A 26,833-nucleotide genomic window follows, 5' to 3' on the forward strand; every position below is an offset into this window, starting at 1 on the left:
GCACAACCTCGTTTTTTTTCACCAATCAGTGACTATCAACAACTAATCTTTCAATAATTTAGCCTAGTCCTTTTATAAATCACAACCTAAACAAACAAGTCTACCGTGGTTCGCCCCATTGGTGTGGACTGAACCACGAACCAAACAACCAAATCTACAGTGGTTCACCCCATTGATGCGGACTGAACCACGAACCAAACAAACAAAACTACTGTGGTTCGCCCCGTTGATGCGGACTGAACCAGGAACCAATCGACCAAGTCTATCATGATTTACAAACACTAAAGTTACGCAGCCTGCCTTACCTTTAGTGAGCTCCCCAGCTAGCATGCTTTCTATGTGCCCATAGCCACTCGCTTGCTCTCTCTGCTGCCCGGGACATGTTGCATACCGCAGTCCTTTGTTTTTTTCCGCGTATGCCCTGCTTGCTCAGAAGAGCAATTGCTGATTTTGCCACAAATCCACGGCAGCCCACTACTACCGGGCAATATGGCTAAGCGTACAAGTGAACAGTGGGCAGGCAGCATCCTCACCACCCACTGGTTTTGGTTCTGGGGAGTTGGCAGCACATCATAAGTAGCCTCTATCATAAATTTGATCCTGCTGGTCTCCATGCTTCAAAGCTCTCTCCACTTCGACTTCCTTTTTTTCCACACTCTCCCAGTTCACCCATTGACCTTGCTTAGCCTGCGACACTGCCTTAGTTCATCTTACTGCTTCCTCTTGTTTCTGTACCTCTTCCACTACCATATTTCTCCTTTCTACTACGGTTGCCTTGCTACACAGAGGTTTCCCTGCGCACAGTCCTAGGCCTCCACACCCTTGCTGTACATGGCCTATGATATCTCTGTGTCTAAGGGCGGCCTGTGTTTGCTGTACTGCCTCTTTTGGGTTCCACTTCCTCCCTGTCTTAACCGTGGGCGCTGCACTCCTAGCCCCTGGATCCTTCGACTGAGTGAGAGTCATTTCCAGTCTAACCTTAGCCCATTTAAACTCCTAGGCTGATAACTGGGAGCTCCAATATGCCTTTCCCATTCAAGGCTTAAGCAGCATGGGACACTGAGCCATTTTTTGATAGATGAATTAATCATCCTCCTTTTGCATCTTTCCTACCTTTGAAAGAGCAACCTCATACACTGTCAGCGACCACATTAGCCGGGGCAGTAAACCAAATTGCAACCACCATAATTTTAACTTCCCTGGGAGCCCTGACCGGTCTATGCTTGAAATGCCTTGAATCATTTCCTGCCTCAACTATTTCTGCTGAGTGCAGGTCTTCTACATTGACTACACTGCTCAAAAAAATTAAAAGACCACTTTTTAATCAGAGTATAGCATCAAGTCAAGTGCACTTCTGGGATATTGATCTGGTCAGTTAAGTAGCAGACTTAAGTTTAACTGACTTGGTGCTAAAAGTGTTCTTTTACTGTTTTAGCTGTGTATATGCAGTAGTATTCCTTACCACTTTAAAGTTCACCTGGGGAGAGGCTTAAAAAAATCCTAAAAGCCTATTCTGTAACATACAATGAAGTAGCCAAACAATTTCTAAATATATTATCATCACATCAGTCAGTTCAAGAAGCTAATGCCTAAAAGAAAGAGGTGAAATATTGCTCTTTCAAAACAAGCCTCAGTGAATATTTAGAGTTCTGCTGATGCATCCAAAACATGTGATAAACTGCCCTGACCCTGTCCAAAGGCAACGTGAACATTCTGCTGAAACACTTGAATTGCAACAAGCCAGCCTTGTCTGAAGATAAACGGGGGAGAGGAGACAGGCAACATAGTGAGGAGGGAAGCTTTTCTCTCTGTGAATTTACATAACTGGGAAAAACCTCTGTGTATAAGGATTATCCTCGTGTTTAGCGCCAAAGCATTTTAAAGTCACTTAAAGTTTGCTTTTAAGTCTTAAGTACTACAGAAACAATAATGGAGGAGGTTGGCTCCTTTTGTTCGGGGGTTTAGCCTGCAAACCTTCTGTTTGTTGGCTAAAAGAGCTGGAGCCTTATTCCTCAAGATTCTTAGCGCTAAGAGTTGCTCCTAGTGGCCAAATTCTAAGAAAATTCTTAGAATCATGATGTTTTCTAAGAATTTCCCCTCAAAGTTAAGAGTAGATCCTAGTAAAGATAAAGGGTATTCCTAAAGAATCTTAGCTCTTAAGAGAGCTCCTAAGGTGAGATCTGTTAAGAGCAGGAAGGAGGACTTTTAGGAGGCTTAGGAGTTTCTTAAGCAGAGGAGAAAATGGCTGAAAGAAGAGACAGGAGAGATATTCTCCAAACACTGAATGACAATCAAGCTTGTTACAATCGCAATATCACCGGAAATGAAAGTCAGCACAACACTGAGGTATTTAGCAACAGGAAAAATGCAAAAATGCAACAATGCAGCAGTGATGACTTGGGGCCAAATCTACCTCTCAAAACACTTTTATTCTCATTGATCCAGAAGCAAACATCGTTCCTCTGTCCAGTTGGGTTTCCTACTTCATTTCTTCTCAATTGCTGTTTGGTTTGTGGAAGATTTGAAGGGCAACCAACACTGCTTCTTCTAGGCCGGTTAGCAATCACAGAAATTGATGAAAGCTGAGTCATTTTACCCTCGTTAATACTAAATAGATGAAGGGCAAAAATGACCAGCATGGTAAATGAATGGAAGCAAATAAATAGACCTATCAGCATGTGAATACTGTGCAAGTGGGAGTTTTCACACATTTTGTAGGATAATTTTTTATGTAAAATATTATAATTCCACAGTCTTCATAGAGATTAGATTCTATTATTAAGTCTATTGATTTGACAGTCGAATCTAGGCCAATTATCACCAAAAGTGTATTTTTTTATCTAGCTTTTAGGATCAACCAATCACACCTCTTGAAATGATGACTCATACCTAGCAACCAGAGGTGTCAAGTAACGAAGTACAAATACTTTGTTACCTTACTTAAGTAGAAATTTCGGTTATCTATACTTTACTGGAGTAATTATTTTTGAGCCGACTTTTTACTTCTACTCCTTAAATTTTCACGCAATTATCTGTACTTTCTACTCCTTACATTTTAAAAATAACCTTGTTACTCCTATTTCATTTCGGCTTGTCATGTTCAAAAAAAGGAAAAAAAAAACCTATTCAGATAAATCGTGCCGTCGTGATAGAGTGAATTTGATTGGGTTGGATGATAAGTATAAACATTAGGGATGGCTCGATACAACTATTTCATGTCCAATATCGATACCGATACTGCAACTTGGAGTATCTGCCGATACCGATATCAATCCGATACCTTCTTTTCTCCTCTGTTAAGTTGTTTATGATACATATAGTTAGTATAGATGTACTTTGCTTAATATGGATATCTAAAAACACCATGGTCAAACTGCGCAACAAATATTCTGCTCCCCTAAGGGAAGAAATAAAATAGCCCATGATGTGCCTCAAGCCATAAGCTCCTTAAACTTCAAATCAGTGCAAACTGCAAACTTGAATGTTTCTTCTTTCACATGTAACCTCTGGGGTTGAATTGTATGTAAAACACCTATATCAAACTAGATATAGAATGGACTTAGTTCCAATGTTCCATCGAAGACTATAGGACAGGGGTGCCCACACTTTTTTGGCTTGCAAGCTGCTTTTACAATGACCAAGTCAAAGTGATCTACCTATCCCAAGTCATATTAATTGTTGCTACAGTGTTAAAAGCTCTATCCATCTTTGTTTTTATTTTTATCAAGAAAAATTGGTGTGCTGCACCTTTAGAAAAATAGTGCTGTCTCTTTAAGAAAGACGGTAGTCTTGAGTTGTTGTGGTTGAAGTTGTGCGTGGCTGTGGATGTGTGCCGCTGAACTGAGGGTATGTTGCAAATATAGAGTAAAAATAAATAAAGATGAACGTTTGTCTTGCTGTTTGTTTTGGAGCTGCAACAGATAATTGTTAAGCCAGACTAACATCTAAAACATTTTTTTTTTCCAATGGCACACCATCTACCCGCACCGGTCGATCGCGATCGACGTAATGGGCACCCTACTAAGTGACTGCTAACTTTAAATAACTGTCACAAACACTTGCGTCCAGTGCTGCTGCCACCCCTTGAGACACTCGCGTTGCACAAGTTGCATTCGGCTGTTTTACATTTCTCTTCCTTGCGTGCAAAGTAACTCCACACAGCTGACATGATAGGAGCACTAGGCTAATTCACTGTCACGAGGTTCTGTTTACACACGCTTGCAGCAGCTGCTCTCTGTTTACGGCATGTCGCGCAAAGTTAAGTTGAGCATTTGGGTATCGGATCGAACGGGCTATAGTTATTTTTTTTGATGTTCGATCCTGAAATTTTGACCAATATCGGGCCGATACCGATCCTAAGTATCGGATCGAGCCATCCCTAATAAACATATACCATTCTGACACCCTATTGGTTTGTAGGCGTGTCCATCGCACCTGCACATGCTAAATCACATACAACTCCAGCAAGGCACAGCAGATATAACTGTACGAAGATGTCCGTGGCAGAGAATCAAGAGAATTCGAGCGATAGGTCTATGTCCCAACCTAGCACCAGCGAGGAGGCTGGTAGCCAGGAAGACCAGCCAACCCTTGTACACCCCTGGCCGTACCTGGAAGAATTTTTCGAAATGGTTGGATGCAAAAACAACTCCTTTCAAATGCGCTGCAAGCTCTGCGCACCCAAGTACCACGAGCTGATGGCTTTCAAAAATTCGCCATCTAATTTGAAAAAGCATATTCAGGTAAGCTGAAAGTTTCTTATCCCTCGATTACTGACAAAATATTGTAGTAACCTAGTGACGTACTAATGCTAAATTTGCAATGTTTGCTATGGCTAGGCCCTATGGATCCTTGTAAAGCTCAGTTTAAAATGAATTCAAATTCGTATTATCCCATAAACAGTGCTACTTTTCAGCCATGCCAGCAGCTGCACCTGGTCCTTAAACAGCTTTAAGTGGCAATGTACTTCTCTGCTTAACATAAATGCATAAACCAGAACTTCAAGCATGGTATTTAATACAGCAGAAGTGCTAGACAGTCTGAGCTTGTGGTTTGAGAGAAATAATATAGATCTCAATCTGTACATGTGCATTCTTTTTCTCCACAGAAGAAACACCCCACTCGTCTAGAGAGGTACACACAACTCACTTCAGCAGCCCTCAAAAGGAAGTCATCCACTGAAGATTCTTTGGCCTCACCCTCCAAACAACAAGCTGTGGGAGGCTCGAAGAGTGTCCCAGGCAAGTGTGGATAAAGTGATCCTCAAATTCATTGTCGAGGGCTTGCACCCACTACACATTGTCAAGCAACCTCGCTTCATTGATCTTGTGCAACATCTTCAGCCAAATACAAATGTCATGACACGCAATACTGTTGTAAACAAAGTCACAAAGGCCTCCGCTGAAATGAAAATAAAACTGAAAGCTGCCCATAGCAACAACAACAGACTGCTGGACGGCACACCGTCGCGGTTTCATTGGTGTCACTGCACACTGGTTTAACCCCCAGACCATAAAGAGATCCTGTACTGCCCTGGCATGCAAGCGACTTAAAGGGTCACATACATTTTCTGCCCTGGCTGGTGCATTATGATATATGATATTCACACAGAATTCAATATCAGAGAGAAGATCGTTCGCACTACAACTGACAACGGGTCAAACTTCCTGAAAGCCTTCAGAGTTTATGGGCAGACTGACGAGAACAACAATCCTGAACCTGTAGGAGAGAGTGATGGAGAAGAGGACGATGATGGCCAAGATGTTGATGAAGAAGAAGAGGAAAGCGTTGAGGGTGTTGAATTTGTTGAATTTGTTGATACTGGAGCCCTGTTGGACGAAGATGACTACTTGGAATACCAGCTACCCAAGCACCATCGTTGTGCCTGCCACCTCCTGAATTTAGTGTCCACAGTTGATGCCTCAAAAGCAGAGGTCAACCCATTGTACAAGCGTGTGTCACGGTCAACATCTGCCAAATGCTCTAGCCTGTGGAACAAAAGTTCAAGATCAGTCACTGCATCTGAAGTAATTGAAGACCACTGCAAACTCCAGCTCGTAAGGCCTGTTCCTACAAGGTGGAATTCACTCTACTCAGCTGTAGAAAGAATAGTGAGAATAACAAGAGAAGAAGGCGAAGGGGCCCTTGCAGCTGTCTGCAGTGAACTAGATACACCTAAGTAAGTGTTTGTTTTTTTTGTCTTTCAGTTAATGAAGTGATAACAATAGATTAAGTCACAGTTTTTTACTTTGAATGCTGTAGAACACATGTATGCACTATGCTAATATGCAGTCCCCACACTTATTATGAATGTGATTTGTAGCAACACAACTACATTTCTAAAAGTCTCATATGACAAAAATGTATCTTTTAAAATATCTGTTCCTCCAGTTGAAGGTGCTACATCATGTAGGTTAAATGTTCCATGTTGTTTTTCTTTTTTTCTTTGTACAGGTTTACTCCTGTGGAACTTGCATTTCTTGCAGAATATGCGAAGACAATGAGCCCAGTTGCAAAGGCACTTGATGTTCTGCAGGGAGAAACCAGTGTGCAGATGGGATGGTTGGTCCCCACCATAACTCTACTAAAGACATGCTTGCAGATCCAGAGCTGATAGCCGCAGCCATTCTAGTTCCCAAATTTAAGACCTGCTGGACAAATGACGAACATATCCTCAAACTTGGTAAGTGTCTCACTTCTCAACTTCCCCTTAATACAATAAGAATAAGTAATTTCCATGGAGACAGTGAAATGAGTTTCAAATTACATTTACACACACACACACACCACTATCCAATTCACAATTACAGTACTGTCATGTAATCTAAATTGTCCTGATTTTTGTTATTACACAGGCCTTGACTATATCAGAAGCCACTTGGACTGTCAGGCTAAGAATCACGTCAGTGAGGGCTCCCAGTCATCTGAGGAAGAGGAAACTTCTTTTCCTCCTTGAAGAAGACCGGGCTTCCTGAAACGACCCAGCAGTTGGACGCGTACCTGGGGTGCCCAGGAGACACAGTAGAGGTACTGAAGCCCTCCCCAGCTGTGTGCCAGCCATCACTTAAGCTCAATACGGCACTCCCTGCTTCAGCAGCCTGTGAAAGGCTCTTTAGTGTTGCAGGGCTGATCTTCCAGCCAAGAAGAGCATACATTGGCTCAAAGAACTTCGAGAACGAGATGCTTTTGCGGCTAAACAAAGGCTATTGGTAACTCTTCGTTGCATCTTCTGTGCTTGACTTTGCGGCTGAACAAAGCCTATTGGTTGCATCTTCTGTGCTTGACTGATGTACTGTAGCAAGTGTTTGTTACATCTTCTAGTTAAATTTGACATTGTTGCCATTAGCTATAGAATTGCAATTCCAATAAAGACTATTGATTACATGCCTCTAAAGTTTGACTTTCTGCACTATTAGAATACTTATAGGCAACTAGTCATTGTATCTTCTGCTCCATGAAACACATGTTAATCCTCAGAAGTACACATATATGGTTCTTTAATATATTTGCATTGAACTAAAATGCTCTCATTTTCAATGGGCATGCAACTGAAACAGGTAGCGTTGTGCATCCCAAATTTTTCAACATTAACATTTTAATATAACATTACAGTCATTATTATTCTCAGAATCTTTAGGAATACGGGCCCTGGTGCAGATTCCTCAAGCAGGATCTCACTTCGCTGCTGTAAGGAGAACAGGCCTAGAGTAGTTGCTCTTTGTTAGCAGACTACCTGGCAGCCAGCTGCAGCCGAGCAGCTTGGGGTCTCCACGTGGAGGTGTGGAGTTGAAGTGGGGGGAGAGAGTAAGAGAGTAAGGGAGTAAGAGAAAGAACACAGGCCAAACAGCGCATTTTATATGACATCAGAGGTCACATGCTACTGTCGGCCAGTGAACTGCTGGGTCAGTTTTCACACCTGGAGGATTGGTACATACTTCACAAAATATTAGCTTTGGAGTTATACTGTCCCACGCCATAAAAAATAATTAGCCATTAACTTTGTAATGAATAACTCTGCTAAAGGTCTTTTGAGAACTTTTCATAATCTTTGTCCATAGATGATACACGCCAAGTTTGGTGAGAATTCGATGAATGGGCTGGGAGAATTTTTGTGGGCTCGGGATGGAATGGGAGCGACAATTGATTCCTGTTGTCCAATAGAGCTACTACATTATTTCCAGATCTTCCTGATCAATCTGCTGTAGGAGGGCAAAGAAAAGGAGAGGAGGTCAAAAGTCAAAAGATGCTTCAGCCTTCAACAGAAGACATTGTGTTAGAGATATGAGTCCTCTCACCGCGGGACAACCACTTTGGATCACAGATAGGAAGATTCCAGGCAGTATGGTATCAAGGTATCAACACACTCATCACCTTGTTCCTAGCATGTAAACAGCCCAACAGGTTCCATAAGAATAAACATAATTCCTTTGCCTGAGTGTACTCTTTCAGAAACATCATCACCGAGACAACATCTCAGCCTAAAAACACAGTCATTTCCAAGTCTCCAGAAAAGACTAGGACCTATAAATGTACCTATAAATGAGCCATATATTCCATATGAGCTAAGAAAACAAAAAAGTAAATGTGTAGTAAACATTTGATAATGACTTTGACTTAGTTGTTTAGCAAAAGAAGTTACTTTTAAGCTAAATGAGGGAGATGTGGTGGTGTTTAATGTAAAGAGCATACTCTTACTGTGAAAAGCTAAGACCGGAAGTGCTTCTGTAACAGGAGTTGGGTGTTCTGACTGGACAGGCAGCAGCCTAAGTGTGTTGGTATTTTGGTATCAAACGTGAGTTCAGTGTTACACTCTCTCTGCGCTGTGAATCCTTACCGTACAACACAACACTTTCCAGTCCCAAAGAAGGGCAGGGGTCTGCGACCATTATTAGAACTGTATGCTCTAAAAAGATACATGAGACAGTACATGACAAAGGGAGAAATGCATTTAGCCACAAACATAGACAGCTGGATTCTGGCAGTACAATCCCCGCAGCAAACTCAGGCTAACACCAGACTGCCCACATCACATCTGGCGGACTTTGGTTTTATGATAAACTGGGAAAAGAGTGTGTTGGTTCTAACCTAAAACATTACATTCATAGGACTTTCTCTAGATTCAGTTGGGTTCAAAGCACGTTGGTCAGCAGAAAGTGTGAGTGCACTGTCATTTTTTCAAAGTTGGATTCATGGGTTTCATCAGGTCCCTTTCCACAGGTGTTTCAATCAAGCACCATGCAGTCTACATTCATAATCTAGGTGCTTGATTTTAAACACCTGTGGAAAGGGACCTGGTGAAACCCATGAATACTGCTAAAATTCAGAATGTGTCTCCAGCAGTTGGAACTGATGTCGTCAGTGCTGGCAGTTATTCCATTCGGTCATTTGAATATGAGACTGATTCAGTGGTGGGTCACGTCACTGGGCTTGGATCCTACATGACCATCGGCAAGTTTTGGTCTCCATTGCGTGTGTCCTCGAGAAAAGTTATTGCAACGGATGCCTCTCTCAGGCTGGAGAACCACACACGAAGGCAGGACAAGCAAATGGCACATGGAGATCATGGATGCAGTTGGCACACATAAACTGAAACATTTTCTGCCCTTTCTGAAGGAAATTCAGTACCACTGTGGTGGCATATATTAATAGACAAGGAGGGCTGCACTCACATCAGCTGCACATGTTGACACACAAACTGACTGTGTGGAACAGCTCTCTCGTGTTATCGCTAAAGGCTACACATGTGTCAGGTGCACTGAATTGGGGAGTGTACTTGCCGAGTGATCCCGAGGTGATCCTTGCTACAAGGATTGGAAGATCCACAGCGGGGTGGTGGCTCAAATATATCAGAAATACAGTCAAAACAAAACTAGATCTCTTAGCATCACAGCTTGTTTGGCAATTCGGGAGTCTATATCCTGTTGTGAGATACTGAGATGAATGTTGAAAGAGAACTTTAAGTAATTAACCCCAGTTCTCTGAAACATGAGTGAGGTACCTCACTGGACCATGCACCTTGCTTGAGCAGGGGAGAGGTGTGCTTAATCAGACTGAGGATATAACGTTATAACAGGCTTTTATGGCAGGAGGAAGTCCCTCCTCCCAGCACCAGATGTAATTTCTGTCCAGTCAAGACTGACATAGTGTTATACAACTTCTGGGGGACAGCGCAAAGGCCGTGTCCTACGGCAGTCGTGTTATACAGCTTCTGGAGGACAGGGCAAAGACCGTGTCCCATAGTGATATACCTGTAACTAGTGTTTCAGAGAACCAAGGTTAATTACTTAATCTTAAGGTCTGAGCAGCGAAGCCAATGCGTAAATGCAAAAAACTACAGTTCATCCAAAAGAGAGCAAATCCCTCTCTTAAAATGCCTGACTTTACAACAATATTAAACATGTTTACTGCCTGGGACCAAAAAATGGCATTTCTATCAGTACTTTATTTACTATTCATGACAACTGTTCGAGGATGAATTTTTTTATAACTCATCCGTTCATTTTTTTTTATCAAAATAACCTGTACCTCCAGGAGTACACAGAGACTGTCACTGCTTACATAGCCAAGTGTATTGATGATGTCACGGACATCAAGACCATCACTGTTCGGGCCAATCAGAAGCCATGGCTGACAGGGGAGGTCCACAGGCTCCTGAAGGCTCGAAACGCTGCCTTCTGAGCTGGAGACAAGGTGGGCTTGAGGACAGCTAGGGCCAACCTGTCCCGAGGCATCAGAGTGGCCAAGAGGCAGCACTCCAGGAGGATAGCCCATCGCTTCAGCGACAGCAGAGACACTCAGAGTCTGTGGCGAGGGATACAGACCATCACGGACTAGAAGCCCACACCACAGATCTGCAAAAGTTCCACCTCTCTGCTGAATGAGCTGAATGACTTCTTTGCTCGCTTTGAGGCACATAACAACACCCATGCACAGAAGACTCCACCCCCATCTGGCGACCAGCTGATGACACTGTCCTCAGCAAGTGTGAGGAGATCCCTTAGCAGGATTGGTGCACACTATGGCCCAGGTCCAGACAACATACCTGGTCGTGTACTGAGAGACTGTGCAGAGGAACTCACAGATGTCTTCACAGACATCTTCAACATTTCACTGAGTCAGGCTGTTGTCCCTACGTGCTTCAAAGCCACCACCATCATCCCGGACCCGAAGAAGTCGTCTCCTTCCTGCTTCAATGACTACCGTCCAGTTGCACTCACTCCCATTCTCATGAAGTGCTTTGAATGGCTGGTCATGCATCACATCAAGTCTCCCCCCCCCCCCCCCCCCGCATATCGGTCCAACCGCTCAACCGATGATGCCATCACCACTACCCTCCACTCAGCTCTCACACATCTGGACACTAAGGACTCCTATGTCAGAATGCTGTTCATTGATGTCAGTTCAGCATTCAATACAATTATCCCCCAACAGCTCATACAAAAACTGGAACAACTGGGGCTCAGTACCTCGCTGTGCAACTGGATGCTGGACTTTCTGACAGGAAGACCTCAGGCAGTACGGGTTGGCACCAACACATCCAGCACCATCACCCTGAACACAGGGGCCCCCCAGGGATGTGTGCTGAGCCCCCTCCTCTTCACTTTACTGACCCATGACTGCACACCGAGGGATAGCTCCAACATATTCATCAAGTTTGCAGATGACACGACTGTGGTGGGTCTCATCAGCAACGGAGATGAGACCAACTACAGGAGCGAGGTGAGCCGCCTGGCTATGTGATGCGGAGACAACAATCTCTCTCTGAATGTGGAAAAGACAAAAGAGATTGTTGTGGACTTCAGGAGAGCGCACACTCAGCATGCTCCTCTGAACATCAACAGTGCTGCTGTGGAGAGGGTGAGCAGCACCAAGTTCCTGGGTGTGCACGTCACAGAGGACCTCTCCTGGGCGACCAACACCGCGTCACTGGCAAAGAAGGCTCAACAGCGCCTCTACTTCCTGCGCAAACTGAGGAAAGCCAGAGCACCGGCCCCCATCATGCGCACATTCTACAGAGGCACCATCGAGATCATCCTGACCAGCTGCATCACTGTGTGGTATGGCGCCTGCACCGTGTTCTGCCGTGAGACCCTCCATCGCATAGTGAGAGCAGCTGAGAAGATAATTGATGTGTCTCTCCCTTCCATCCAGGACATTTACAACACCTGTCTCACCCGCAAAGCCCTCTGCATTGCAGGTGATCCCACCCACCCGTCACACAACTTCCTCAGTCTGCTGCCATCAGGGAGGAGACTGCGGAGTCTTCAGGCCAGGACCAGCAGACTCAAGGACAGCTTCATCCACCAGGCTGTCAGGAAGCTCAATTCCTTACCTGCTCTGCCCCCTCTCCCCGTTCTGCTCCCCGCACACACACACACTAACCTAGGACTCTGCACTCTGGACATTGCATGCCCTCACACTTCATCTGAGAGACCTATACTGTATAATATATTTATTGATTCATTTCATTCCTTTTGCACCTGGCCAACTCAGGGGTTGCACCAGTCACTTTATGACTTATGTCTACTGTCAGGGGCCATAGTTTGTAGTTTATTCTTATTTTTATTCTAGTTTTTTTTACCCACTTTAGGTATGTATGCATGTATATGTGTGCATGCATATGCGTATATATACACTACCGGTCAAACGTTTTAGAACACCCTAATTTTTCCAATTATTTATTGCAATTCAAGGCGTGCAAGTCTAATGAATAGCTTGAAATGGTACAAAGGTAAGTACTGAAAAGCCAAAGGTTAAAATAAAGAGGTTTTATGAAAAATAATGTACATTTCAGAATTATACAAAAGACCTCTTTCAGGGAACACGAAGTGGGTTAACAATTCAAAGCTGTTCTGCAGCAATGAAGACTTTTGTTTCACTGCATTACATGAGAGACTGTTGCAATGAAAACAGTTGACAGTCACACAAAACACATGCATTACTTAACATATTTATTTGTCTGTGTTGTGACGGCTCCAGGCAGGGCCGGAGTGGGACTCATTTTCAGCCCTGGAGTTTCATGCCTCAGACCGGCCCACTTTAGATCACGACCTATTATATTAAAATAATGTAATTATAACATGTTAAGCCTACAGTAGCACACTGTTCTCTAAAGCCTTGTAATTCCGTGTATGTTTTCTAAAATAATTCCAATTCAGTGGAAGTAATGGTTGCTTAATATCATTTGGGCATAGAAAGTGGTTTTATTGGAACTGATGCTTGCTTGTTCACACACTAGCTCACCTGTTTCATCCTCACCACTGGCTCCTGGCTCTGCCTCTGACACTAAATCATAAAAATGGTCATAAATCTCAACACAAATCTCCCCTTTTTCAAATCAAAAATTCAAGTCAGTTTCATTATTGTAGTGCTGAATCATCTATCATCATCTATTATCTCAGGGCATTTATCATATGGAGCAGGTCTACACCATACTCTTAATTATATTAATACTAATAATATTCACTTAATGAGCAATCCTACCTGCACACTCTGGACCTGTGGGCTCATGGCAGGTGCTTGGTGATGCATCTTGCATCTGAGGTGCTACAAGACAAAGTTTGTGGCCAGTTATGTGGCGTCGCATCATACTATTATTTAAATTATGTAACGCTAGGTTAGACAGGCTATATGTTACAACGCCACGCAATTCATTGACTTGATAGGCTAATTAATTAACTTGATCGGTGCAGGTAAAGTTGCATTTTGTTCAACATCTTGTTTTACCGGTTTCATCATCTTCATTGGTCGTTTCGGACCGCGAGCACGTTTTATTGAAAAAGCTGCCGATTTCTGCACATTTGGCTGCATCTGTCTCCAGTGCTTTTCTCTTTTTAATTCTTGCTTTTTCTGCGCCACCCTTGCTCTTTTTATTTTCCATTTTGCAAACACCCTTGCACTTCTGGGGCTGGAGCCAGGCTCCAAACACCACTGACACTGTGCAGTGTGCACAGATGTGTTACGTCAGGCTGCGTCTGCAAAAAAAGAAAAAGAGCTCCAAGTGGAGACAGCCCAGCGACAGCGGTAACAGCATACACGTGATAGCCACTCAGTGCCATGACTGAACACCGGCCCAAAATAAATAAACAAATAAAAATAATAATTGAACACCGGGCCTCGTGGCCCGAAAGTCAGACCGGCCCAGCGGGAATTGTCCCGGTCCTCCCGATTAGCCACTCCGGGCCAGGCCCCAGGGCCTTTGCTGGTTTGGTGTTGGTGTTTGTGTCTTTTTTTTGTCTTTCAGGGTGCTGGTAGCTGGTTGGCCATTATGGGATTGGAGGCAGCTGGCCACTGTCTCCAGACCCATAAAACCCCGCCCTCCTCCGAACTCTCTCTCTCTGTCTCTCTCACACCATGCTGTGTTGATTTGAGTTCTTCTAATTTCTTGTGTGGTTTAGTTTGCATTTTCCTAGGTTGATCTAGGTTGGTAGTTTCTTTTTGTTGAATGACATGGTTAATGTTTCCTTTTGGAATTTATCTTTGTTAAAATAAATATGTTCTTTTGATGTAACTCCCCGTGTGTTTCCCTTATTTGCCATGGTCTCGGAGCCGGGCCATAACAGTGTAAAGCTTTCCTCTAGGTGATCCAGACAGGCTGCAGTGGATGTTCAACATGTGATGACGAACAAGACTCCTAACAGGGGCTCCCTGTCTGTGCAGTGAACACTTGCTGCACTGCTTCATCATTAACTGATTGATTCATCACTGATTCCTTATTCCAGTCCAAAAGTGTTTTCTTTAGTATTGATGTTCTGTTGAATCAAATATGTGACTTAATTGGTTAAGCTATTGGTTAAATATCTGTCATGACGACAGATATTTAACCAATAGCTTAACAGATTTAGTCACATATTTTATTTGTTATTGAAAAAAGATCAGACTGAATACACTTAAGTAACAGCAAATCCTAAAAGCTTTCATTCATCAGATTCATATCTTAATAGTTATAACTGAAAATATTAAGAGGATTATGTTTCTTTTTAGTTTTGTTAAGCACATTTTGAGACCCAGTCAGAAGACTGAAACATTGAGGGAGTATTTTCATTTTCTACTTAAACTTAATTTGTATCCCTTGGCAAAAGATTTCAGCATTCCTTTAAGGTTTTTTGTACTTGTACTTGTACTTTTCTGTTCAAAGTATTTTTTAGATTTTTCATAATAAACAAAATGCGCAGTGTTCACAACTGTGGTTACACCAACACAAGACAACAGTCCCCCAGAGTTAAAATTACTGTACCATTAGGTCACCATACAGAAACAAATGGTAGACAGTACAGTACTTTTAACTTAAAGTGGCATTTTTAGGAAGTCTAACATTGACATAAAAGGAGGAGGAGGAGGAAGAAAAATCATAGAAGTCAAAATAAATAAAGATAACAGTCAGAACTTAGGAAATTCATAACTCAACTCCACATAGCTACAGCAACACGTTAATTAACCACGTGCCAATACGTATTTTACACACAGCCTACTAAATAATTTAAATAATTTTTTTTAATAATTTAAAATGTTAATTCCTGTTTATAATCAATGCATCCTAGGTATGTCCTGGATTTGTATGCAACTGTACTTTATGCTGGCCAGTTCTTATTAGTCAGAAATCATTCATATAACCAGATCTGAAGAAGGCTGTAGCTGAATGTAGAGAAATTGTACTTATCCAGTGAGGCTGAGATTGTGCATCTTCGTTAGTTAGCACGATTATGGGGGTACTTCCAGTATCACAGGATTAACTGTCTCCTTTTTATTTATCATTTCTCTTTCTTATTTTTTTCTAGTTTCATCTTGCATCACCACCTATAAGAAAACCCCTCCACCTGTGCCACCACGGACATCCACCTGCTCCACAGCCTCAAAGCCATATATCTCCATCACAGCCCAGAGCAGCACAGAGTCAGCACAGGTACTGCACAAAGAATGTATGTGATGTTAATCTGCCATTAATCTGCCTTCTCCCCAGGCCGGAGAAAGCCAATGAAGCAAGGGCCTTTGTCTTGGGCCTTTGATCTTTTCTACTTCCTTTCAATTTCCATCTTTGGAGGTGTTGGGAGTACATCGTAGACAGATCTTAGCAGGAACTTTATCCATTGCCCCTCCACATGGGCGTCACACCCGTGGGGGATGGGGATGTTGCAACACCCCCTCTTTTTCAACAAGGTGATTTCATCCCCCCCACTTTTTCCTAAGGTATGAAACCGTTTGCCCGCCCTGGCAGTGTACCAGCGTACCGAAATGGAGCGCACCTCAGTCCCCCAGACATGAAAACCCATTGGTCAAGTTAGATTGATTGACAGCCATCCAGCCAATCACAGCCATCTGATCAAACCCACCCGAGAAAGTAAACCACATTGTCACCCCCTCCCGCTCCCTCAGATCCTCCTCCTCTATCCACCTCTCTGTGCCCTCAGCCCGCCTCAGTACCATGGGGAGCATAGCCTTCAGCTGCTCTGCTCCCCAACTCTGGAACTCACTCCCACCGGACATCCGAAACATCGACTCTTTCCCTATCTTCAAATCCAGACTCAAAACCCACCTGTTCCAGAAAGCTTACTCCCCGTGACTGCACTGTTCCATTTTTTATTTATTTTTTCTGCTCTGTCTTGTTTTGTGTCCTTGTGTTTTGTAAAGTGTCCTTGTGTGTCTTGAAAGGCGCTTATAAATTAAATGTATTATTATTATTATTATTATTATTATAGTTATTCAGTAATACACAGGATAAAATGTTATAATCCCTTGTGCCAATCCCAGGCAAAACACATTTAGAGGCCCTGTTCAGCTAAGAGACCCTACCAAAGCTATGGTCATATAATATGACAATTAACGTATAATCTACATAAACTAAGTAAAAGCTGCTGGCTTGTAAGCCCATTGAGCAGCATAGTTCAGACATTGTAAAACATTAACTAAACGCTGCTGGCTTGTATGGCCCACTCAGCAGCTAACCATAGCTACCACGTAACATGAAGACAACAGCAGTATGCAGCATATCATTGGGGTTTTCAAGTGGGCACCTCCCTTCACCGATGTTTCGTTAAGTTAGGCCCACGACACCTCGAGAAGGCTTAACAGTGACTTCCAGCGTCCTGGAGTCACCCCCCTCCACACCGCCACTGCACAACCCTGTTTTCCTCACCATTCGATGTCTATCAACAACTAATATAGAAACTAATAACCACGAGCCAAACAAACAAATCTACCATGATTCGCCCCGTTAATGAGGGCTGAAACGCGTAACAAACAAACAAATCTACCATGATTCGCCCCATTGATGCAGGCTGAACCACGTAACAAACAAACAAATCTACCATGATTCGCCCCGTTGATGCAGACTGAACCACGTAACAAACAAACAAATCTACCATGATTCGCCCCGTTGCTGCGAGCCGAAAACACGTAACAAACAAACATTACATGCTAACACGGGGTTGACGTCAATCACTGCCACAGACAGAGCAGAAGAATGAAACGGTAATTGAATAAGTTAATAATGTAGAATTTTCTCTTTAAATAACTAAACTATGTCTTGCTTTGTGGCATGTCAGCTAATATTAAGCAAACCAGCTGGCAAACAAAGTTAATGCAAGCCCAGTAAGTTAATGGTAACTGACAGTTTTCTAGAGCCATCCACTGATTTTGATGTTATTCAAAATTAACATTATTCTTTGTGTTAGGAATGCCAAAAAGAAAAAGGCAGCAGAAGATTGACTTATTTTTCCACTCAAGTTGTCATGTAATTAGGTGACAGGAGGGAAACAGAAAGCTGTCAATTCATAAATGCACTAATTCTATTTTATAGTAGTACATATTCTTGCATTAATGCCATGTAGGTGTTCATTTACGTAACTTAAAGCTATTTGTTGGAGCTTAAAACCTTTTTTTCAATGAAGAAAATCCCCTACATCAGCTCATCCCTGTTACTGCTCTCAGAAACTCGAAAAGAATAGAAATGAAGACAATGAAATGCAATAAAACTATTAAAATCTTAAATAATAAGAGGAATAAAATAATAATATAGAGTATGATAAAGGCTAGGATGAAAGAATATTTAAAACAGATTAGAACAACAAAATATATGTGAAATAATTAATAATCAGAATCAGAATCAGCTTTAATGGCCAAGTATGTACACAAACAAGGAATTTGACTCCGGCAACTTTTCTCTCTAGTACAGAAACAACTTAAATAAGTGAAATAAAATAAAATAAAATAAAATAAAATAAAATAAATCTCAATCTGTACACATAAAATATAGGATAAGAGCAGATATATACACCAAACCAGGGTTTTGTACAGTGAGTATATACAATAGTGCAGAGTTATTGTTTGTTCATGTGAATGGTCTCACACTCTGTGACTGCTCAGAGTTCAACAGAGCGACAGCCCGGGGGAAGAAACTGTCCTTGTGATGGGTGGTTTTGGCGTACAGTGCTCTGTAACGCCGGCCTGAGGGGAGGAGTCTAAACAGGTTGTGACCAGGGTGTGAGGGGTCTGAGGAGATTTTCCTGGCCCACTTCCTGACCCGGGACCGGTACAGGCCCTGGATGGAGAGAAGATCGGTACCAATGATCTTCTCTGCAGCCCTGACTGTTCTCTGCAGTCTGTCCCTGTCATGTCTGGTGGCGGATCCAAACCAGACAGTGATGGACGTGGTCAGGACAGACTGGACTATTGCAGTGTAGAAGATGATCAGCAGCTCCTGAGGCAGGTTGAACTTCCTGAGCTGACGCAGAAAGTACAGCCTCTGCTGGGCCTTCTTCCTTACAGAGTGTATGTGGGAGGTCCACTTCAGGTCTCGTGCGATTGTGGACCCTGGGAACCTGAAAGACTCCACTGTGGGGACTGTCCTGTTGAGTATTGTGAGAGGGAGGGGTTGATGGGGGTCTCTTCCTTAAGTCCACTGTCATCTCCACAGTTTTGAGCGGGTTTAGCTCCAGGTGGTTCTGACTGCACCAGAGGACCAGCTGTTCCACTTCCCTTCTGTATGCAGACTCGTCGCCGTCCCGGATGAGTCCAGTGACGGTGGTGTCGTCTGCAAACTTCAGGAGTTTCACAGAAGGGTCCCTTGAGGTGCAGTCAGTGGTGTAAAGGGAGAAGAGCAGTGGGGAGAGAACACATCCCTGGGAGGCACCAGTGCTGAGGGACCGAGTGCTGGATGTGAAGTTACCCAGTTTCACCTGCTGCCTTCTGTCAGTCAGGAAACTGGTAATCCACTGACAGGTGGAGGGGGGCACAGTGAGCTGGGACAGTTTTTGGTGGAGAAGCTCCGGGACGATGGTGTTGAATGCAGAGCTGAAGTCCACAAATAGGACCCGTGCGTAGGTCCCTGCAGAGTCTAGGTGGTGCAGGATGTAGTGGAGAGCCATGTTGACTGCATCATCTACTGACCTGTTTGCTCTATAGGCAAACTGCAGGGGGTCTAGCAGGGGATCTGTGATGTCCTTCAGATGGGCCAGCACCAGTCGTTCAAAGGATTTCATGACCACAGATGTCAGTGTCTGGTCTGTAGTTGTTTAATCCTGTGACAGGGGACTTCTTGGGAACCGGGATGATGGTGGAGCGTTTGAGGCAGGAGGGGACCTCACACAGCTCCAGGGAGTTGTTGAAGATCTGGGTGAAGATGGGAGCCAGCTGGTCAGCACAGACTTTCAGGCAGGACGGAGACACTTCCTAATCCTCTGTCTCTGAAAGAGTTGACGCACATCCTGTTCGCAGATCCTCAGGGCAGGCAGGGGGTCGGGTACGGGGGTGGTTTAGGGTGCTGCTAGTCCTTTTGTGATGGAGATGGTGGGGGAAGTGAAAGGTGTGAAAGTCCTTTCAAACCTGGAGTAGAATTCACTGAGGTCCTCAGCCAGGCGGGGGCTCCCCACAGGGTGGGGGATGGTCTCCTGTAGTTGGTAATGGTCTGCAGGCCTTTCCTCCAGAAGAGTCGTTGGCAGAAAAACGGTCCTTCAGCTTTTCAGTGTAGTTCCTCTTTGCTGCCTTGATCTCCTTTGTCAGCTTGTTCCTGGCCTACTTGTACAGGTCCCGATCCCCACTCCTGTAGGCCACGTCCTTGTCCTGGCGTAGTCGTCTCAGTTCTGCAGTGAACCAGGGTTTGTTGTTGTTGAACGTGCAGAAGGTTTTGGTCTGCACGCACAAAAAGCAGATAAAAGAACAACAAAAGAAATGAATGTTTCCTCATCAAAATCAAGGCTGTCGAGGTTTGTTCTAAGTTAACATAAAATATTTCAACACTTCCATGTTCAGGACTATTAACATTGAGTTCTTTATAGGATGAGGAAGGGAAGTCCAGGAGTCAGGACAAAGGAGAGCATGGAGAAGATGAGGGAGAGAACAGGAGAGAAGAGAGAGAGAACATAAAAGAAGAAGAAGGGCAGAACATGAGAGGAGAGGGAGGGAACACAGTGTTCTTGTCACTCACACTTGTTCCTAATAAAACATAAATTAATTGCTTAATACCATGGTATGTGATTGTTTGTGAATATATATCTTGGGTTATATAGCGTTGTGCTATAATGTACATTTTAAATGCAATATTATTTGCATATCCTCATGATGAAAATCTAGAAATGCATTGCATTAGTTTTGGAGACTGAAACAGGGGCCAAAGGTGGTTGCAGTGCTCATGTACTACCCCTAGAACCCCCCCCCCCCCCCCCCCCCCACACACACACACACTAAAAATTGCTGCTCCACTCCTGCCCCTCCGTATTCCAAATGTCCTTCCAACTGAGAGATCTTCCCCAGACACTGTCCCACAGGGTACAGCTGCCCTGCTGTTTCATGGCTACTGCCCTGGGTTGTCAACCCCCTTCCTCTGCCTGAATCTCCTTCTGTACCATTCCCTCTCTGGTCCTTTGCCTTTGCCTCCATCCAGCTTGCTCAGGTGATGACTCCCAGGCCCAGCCTCCCCTGGGTCACCCCTGGGTCACCACAATGTCTGCATGTTGTACGTGTTCTTCCGTTTCCCTCAGAGCTCAGCTGGCCTCCCACTTCCTTACTGTCTTGGGCGGCTGTGGCTCAGTAGGTAGAGCGGGTTGTCCACGGACCAGAGAGTTAGCGGTTCGATCCCCAGAATGTGCCACATGCCGAAGTGTCCTTGAGCAAGACAATGAACCCCCAGTTGCTCCCAGTGCATGGCACTGGTGTGTGAATGTGTGAGCGAATGGGTAGATGAGTCTGTGACTGTAAAGCGCTTTGAGTACCAATAGGTAGAAAAGCGCTATATAAAAGCAAGACCATTTACCATTTGACCATGATGTTTGCTTGCCGCACAGCCTGGTTGTTGCTGTCTCGCAACATCATGGCTAACCGGACTTTTGCTGTCTTAAACTCCTCCACGATGGATGTAATTGGCAGCTGCAGCTTGTGCCGTAGCTGTAGAGGCCAATAGAGCTAAAACTTCTGGGGACAGAGCCACCTCCTGAGAAAGTTGTTGATCTTCCTTTCCAAAGCTTCCTCTATTGTCAAGGGAACCTCATACACAAGCAGTGGCCACAAACCAATCACACAAATCTAACAAATGTTTGGATTTATTTAATTAATTATTTTGCTGCCATTGACAATACGCCCATTATGACCACCTCCAAAGGTGATCAGAGATCTATATGAATACATATACTACACTGCCTGACCAAAAAAAAAAAGGTCCCACACTCTAATATTTTGTTGGACATTGTTCCGATAATCTTCTGCAATATCATAAGATTTATTTCCATCCAGTGTTGCATTCATTTCTCACCAAGAGCTTGTATTGATGATGGGAGAGTCTGACAACTGTGCAAAGCCTTCTCCAGCACATCCCAAAGATTCTCAATTGGGTTATAGTTTGGACTCTGTGGTGGCCAATCCATGTGTGAAAATGCTGTCTCATGCTCCGTGAACCACTCTTTTACAATTTGAGCCTGATGAATCCTGGCATTGTCATCTTGGAATACGCCCATGCCATCAGGGAAGAAAAAATGGGATGTAATAACCTGGTCATTCAGTATATTCAGGTAGTCAGCTGACCTCATTCTTTGGGCACATAATGTTGCTGAACCTAGACCTGACCAACTGCAGCAACCCCAGATCATAGCACTGGCCCCACAGGCTTGTACAGTAGGCACTAGGCATGATGGGTTCATCACTTCATCTGCCTCTCTTCTTACCCTGAGGTGACGGTTCCCCACTATCCTTCCAGTTTTTAATAATGTGTTGGACAGTTCTTAACCCCAATTTAGTAGTTTCTGCAAGCTCCTTAGATGTTTTCTCTGCTTGATGCATGCCAATGATTTGACCCTTCTCAAGCAGACTAATATCTTTTCCATGACCACGGGATGTGTCTTTCGATATGGTTGTTTAAGAAATGAGAAGCTACTCATTGCATCAGTTGGGGTTAAATAACTTGTTGCCAGCTGAAAGATAATCACCCATGCATTAATTATCCAATAGGAGGCTTGTACCAATATGCTTAGTTAAATCCAGGTGGCAACTTTTTTTTTGGCCAGGCAGTGTATATACTGTATACTGTATTCATATAGTATAATGATTATAATTATTGTTAAATTGGTCTAGTGGTTAGAGAAGCGGATTAGGGACATTAAGGTGTCTTGTGCAACCTGCTCACCGGGTGCTTGGATGCGTGGCTGGCTACTGCTCATAGTGTACACTACTGTTTAGCTATGTTCAATGGGTTAAATGCAGAGACTGAACAGACTGGCATCATACAATTTATTTGGATATTAAATGGAGAGTACTTAATTGTTTCATAATAACATAAAAAAAACCTCCAAGACCTGCAATGATGCACTGAGCACCTCTGTTTTCCTCATCTTTTTCTCATTCTCTGTCTCTTATAGCACTATTGCATGCCATGAACTAAATTTTTTCCTGTCCGTCTGCATATACATATCTGCATCATATGCATGTGCTGCATGTATGCTTTACTCAGATGGAGGTAGGAAAGTATCTTCTCCCTTCTCTTCTCCCTTCTCTTCTCCCTTCTCTTCTGTCATAGCTCTCTCTTTTTCTGTCTCTCTAACTTGTCCGGCTTTTCAGGTCCCCCACATGAGTTGGGTTCTGCTGAAGGCTTCTTCCTATGAAAACACAGATATTCTTTACCATCCTGACCTTAGTAACTATATCCTGTATATATTATATTCAACCCTAAAGGAAAATGTAGTAAATGTCCATGCGTACAATCTAAGAATTCATAGTATATGTAGCAGTAGCGGGCCATGCATTTTCCACCTCGGCCCTCAGTGACCTCCATCCTTATGCAAAACTGCTCTAAATACGACTGTTATTATAGAAACCATCAACTTTATACGGATAAGAAATTAAACAGGGCATTACATCGCAAATGGGTATCTCATATACCGAGATGAATGCCATTACTAAAGCAAGGAACTCACTTGTTTCTCATCTAACTCACTGCAGTCCTAGATGCGCTGCAGCTGTCTGTGAAGGTTCTCAGACATCCAGGTCATGGTATATCCCAAAAAAAGCGTTTAAAAAAAGGCAACTGGACTTTTTTTTTTTTTGAGAAGACGTTTCACCACTCATCTGAGTAGCTTCTTCAGTTCTATTGGACTGTTGGGAAGCTTGAGGTTTAAGTAGGAAACTTCTACTGGAACTTGCTTGTTTGTCTATACAACCAGAAACCGCTAATTTCCAGCTAATTTCCATTAACGATTAGGTATTAACCCGTCGTTAAGGGGGTGGGGGGTTGTTTTGTCCCTGTCCTCCTTCCCTATAAAATGTACTTTAACGACCCTTGTCCATCAGATGCTCCAGTCTCAAGGTGTGAATGGGGTTGAAACTTCTTGGGAACAGAAGTTAAAACTGTATTGTAAATAGATGGCAGACTGATTCTCAGTCCACCTCCTTTGTATAGAGAAGGTTTTTCCAGTCTGACATAGATGGCTTCCTTTACTCCTCTTTCAAACCATCTGCCTTCTCTGGCTAAGATCTGGACGTTGTTATCTTCAAAGGAGTGTCCTCTGTCCCTCAGGTGTAGGTGGACTGCTGAATCGTTTACTGATGAGCTGGCTCTCCTGTGCTAGTACATGCGTTTGTGGATGGGTTGTTTGGTTTCCTCAATGTACAAGTCTGTACACTCCTCACCGCACTGAACAGCGTACACCACATTACTCTGTTTCTGCCTGGGTGTTATGTCTTTAGGGTGGACCAGTTTTTGCCTAAGTGTATTCCCTGGTTTGATATAAACTGGAATGCAGTGTTTCCTGAAAATTCTCCTGAGTTTTTCCAACACCTCAGCCACGTAGGGAATGACAATGTGCTTCCTTTTGTTGTACTCCTCCTCTCTCACGTCTCGTCTCGTCCTGTCTTGTCTCAAACTTTAAGAGCCTCTCTCCGCACTGCTCTCTAAATTCTAAATCATGGAATTGGTCAACTGGTCTCTCAGCGCAATTGACAGAATCTTCTCGATGAGAAGCTCAGGTTCGGGGGAACCTGCCTGCCCTGACGGAACGTTTGCCGCCGGATACATGATGGACTCTGGGAGAAGTGGAGGGTCGTGTGCCTGGCGATTCTTTCCGTAGAGGACATCGAGGATCTTTATATATTCGGCACCATGATAACAGGCTTTCTGCTGATTGGATTAGGCACTGCCCTGGTGTATTGGAAAATTCTGAAGACGGGGTCAGCAGTCCAAAGCCCCATGAAGCTGCCCGACTTGATTGATGGAGTGAGCAGAGCTGTTAGCGCTCAGACTGTGGCCGGTAACCGCACCATGGAGAACTCCATGGAGAGAGCTATCAGCGCACTGACTTTGGTTTTAAATCGCAACATGGATAACACCTTGGAGAGATTGACTGTGATTATAAACCGCAACATGGATAACACCTTGAACAGGGCTGTTCGTGCTCTGAATGCGGTCAGTAACCGCAATATGGGAAACATCTTGGAGAAGCTTTTGGCCTGCAAGGTGGATGAACAGATTTGAAGACCAGAATGGACAAACAGAGTAAGTCGTGTCTATTGAAATGCGAGTACTCGCCCTAACCCAAACAATCATATTCTAATCTGCATTCCGGAGCCAGCCGGCCTTGGCCAAGGCCGCTGCTGGAACAAACCCCCCAGGAGATCGCTGCAGTGAGACGCTCTGTCCCATCCCTGCCTCCCTTCCTTCATGGACACCTGTTGATGGTTGACTTTGTCTGGGACCCAATCAGGGACGTCTCCATGGCAACCTGCTGTGTTATCGCGATGACATCCTGCGAACTGAGGCACTGACTGGGAGGCTAGACGAAGCGACTCTCCAGGCTTATGTACACACATGCGCACAAGAACACTCACACACATGCACATATGCAATTCACCTCCCTACCCCCAATCCCACGCCTTCGCAGCTTTACCCATCCAGTGCAGCAGGCGGGGTCCGAAGACCGTGCCGTAGTTGGCTGTGGCCGGGGATGCCTGTCTACGCTGGAACACCTCCACCCCCCTTTCCCTTCCCCCGGTGCAAGTTGTTTTGACCTCTTATGTTGTGAAGTGTGCTCATATGTGCTTATGTTGCTGAGGTTTTTTCCTGGTCCCACACTGTACTCCCCCCAGAGGAGTTTAGTCTGGGAGCTGCTTTTTTCTCCTCTTCTCTCCTCTTGTTTTTCTCCCCTTTCCTGCCCCCAATTTTCCAAGATGGCTCCGCGGAGGGTAGCCACGGTCTATTCTTTTGGACCAAAGGAAATTCCTTGTATGTGTAAACATGCTTGGCCAATAAAGTCTGATTCTGATTCTGTCCTTTTTGGGATATCTTTTTTGAGCCTTTGACAAAGGCCCAGTTGGGATATCTACATGTCTTGAGTGTTTGTTTGATGTGTTTCTGCTCCTTCTCCTTACCATCCAATCTTGTGGGTACAGCCTAGGTGCCCGGTGCAGAAGAGTTCTGATGACCTCTAGTTTGTGTTCCAGGGGTGGTGGGAGGCTTTGGTATTCTTCCACATGAACCAGGCAGTCCAGGAAGGCCAAACTGTCTCCGCTGATGTCCTCCCGAGTGAACTTGATGTTGCTGTCCACTGCATTGATGTGCTGTGTGAAAGATTCCACCTCCTGTGTCTTGACTTTGACCTAAGTGTCGTCCACGTACCTGAACCAGTGGGTGGAGGTGGTTCCTGTGAAGGAGTTCAGGGCTCTGGGGCCTCATGTACAAAGACTTGCGTGGATTTCCTTCTAAAACGTGGCGCACGCTCAGATCCAGAAGCACATGTCCTTTGTACATCCCAAATGAGCGCACATGTTGTACCCAACCCCTCCCTGTCCACACCCCATTTGAATATGCAAATTATATTTAAATTGACCCTGCACCTGAGATTTCCCTCTCTGCACGATCAGAAAATTAAAACATAAGAATGAGTAAGATGGGAAAAAATAAGAACTTCACAGAAAGCGAATTGGAAACGCTACTCACTGGAGTGGAGGTGCGCAAAAATGTACTCTTTGGCATGCTGTCACACACCACAATGTTGGTTAATTGCATTTGTGCATCACATATGATCTGTACATTGATCGAATTAAAATGTTTCATAATGTGATATATGGGGCCATTATTGTAGCAAAATTATCTGCAAATGTGTAAAAAAAAATCTGTGTGTGTGTAACCAGATTTGCAAATGTGTAAAAAAAATCCGTGTGTAGCCCAGCTACCTGGGCTGGCTGGTACCACAGACCCAGACTGTATGGCTGGGATGAACAGTGGTCCCGATCCCGATGAAATGAAGGCTGGATAGTGTGCTGTAACTTCATAACAGGGCTCTCAAGTGAGACACATGCATTTCATTAAGTTCCCACACCACTCTTCTCACGCTGAGAAGTGATAAAATTCGCCGCACATTAT

General features: G+C 44.0%; 1 protein-coding gene across 1 annotated transcript in view; it reads left to right on the forward strand.

Annotated features, from left to right (window-relative positions):
• Positions 1-26,833, forward strand: part of dlgap1a (discs, large homolog-associated protein 1a) — a gene marked incomplete at both ends in the record, with an annotated part of 66,216 nt that overhangs the window by 21,589 nt on the left and 17,794 nt on the right. Inside the window, one exon of the mRNA XM_084546216.1 lies at positions 15,777-15,901. Coding sequence (XP_084402342.1) covers positions 15,777-15,901 — 125 coding nt within the window. The remainder of the gene's footprint in view (positions 1-15,776; positions 15,902-26,833) is intronic.

The sequence above is a fragment of the Chelon labrosus genome (assembly GCF_963514085.1).
Source record: "Chelon labrosus genome assembly, chromosome: 6".
In the NCBI taxonomy this organism is placed as follows: Eukaryota; Metazoa; Chordata; class Actinopteri; order Mugiliformes; family Mugilidae; genus Chelon; species Chelon labrosus.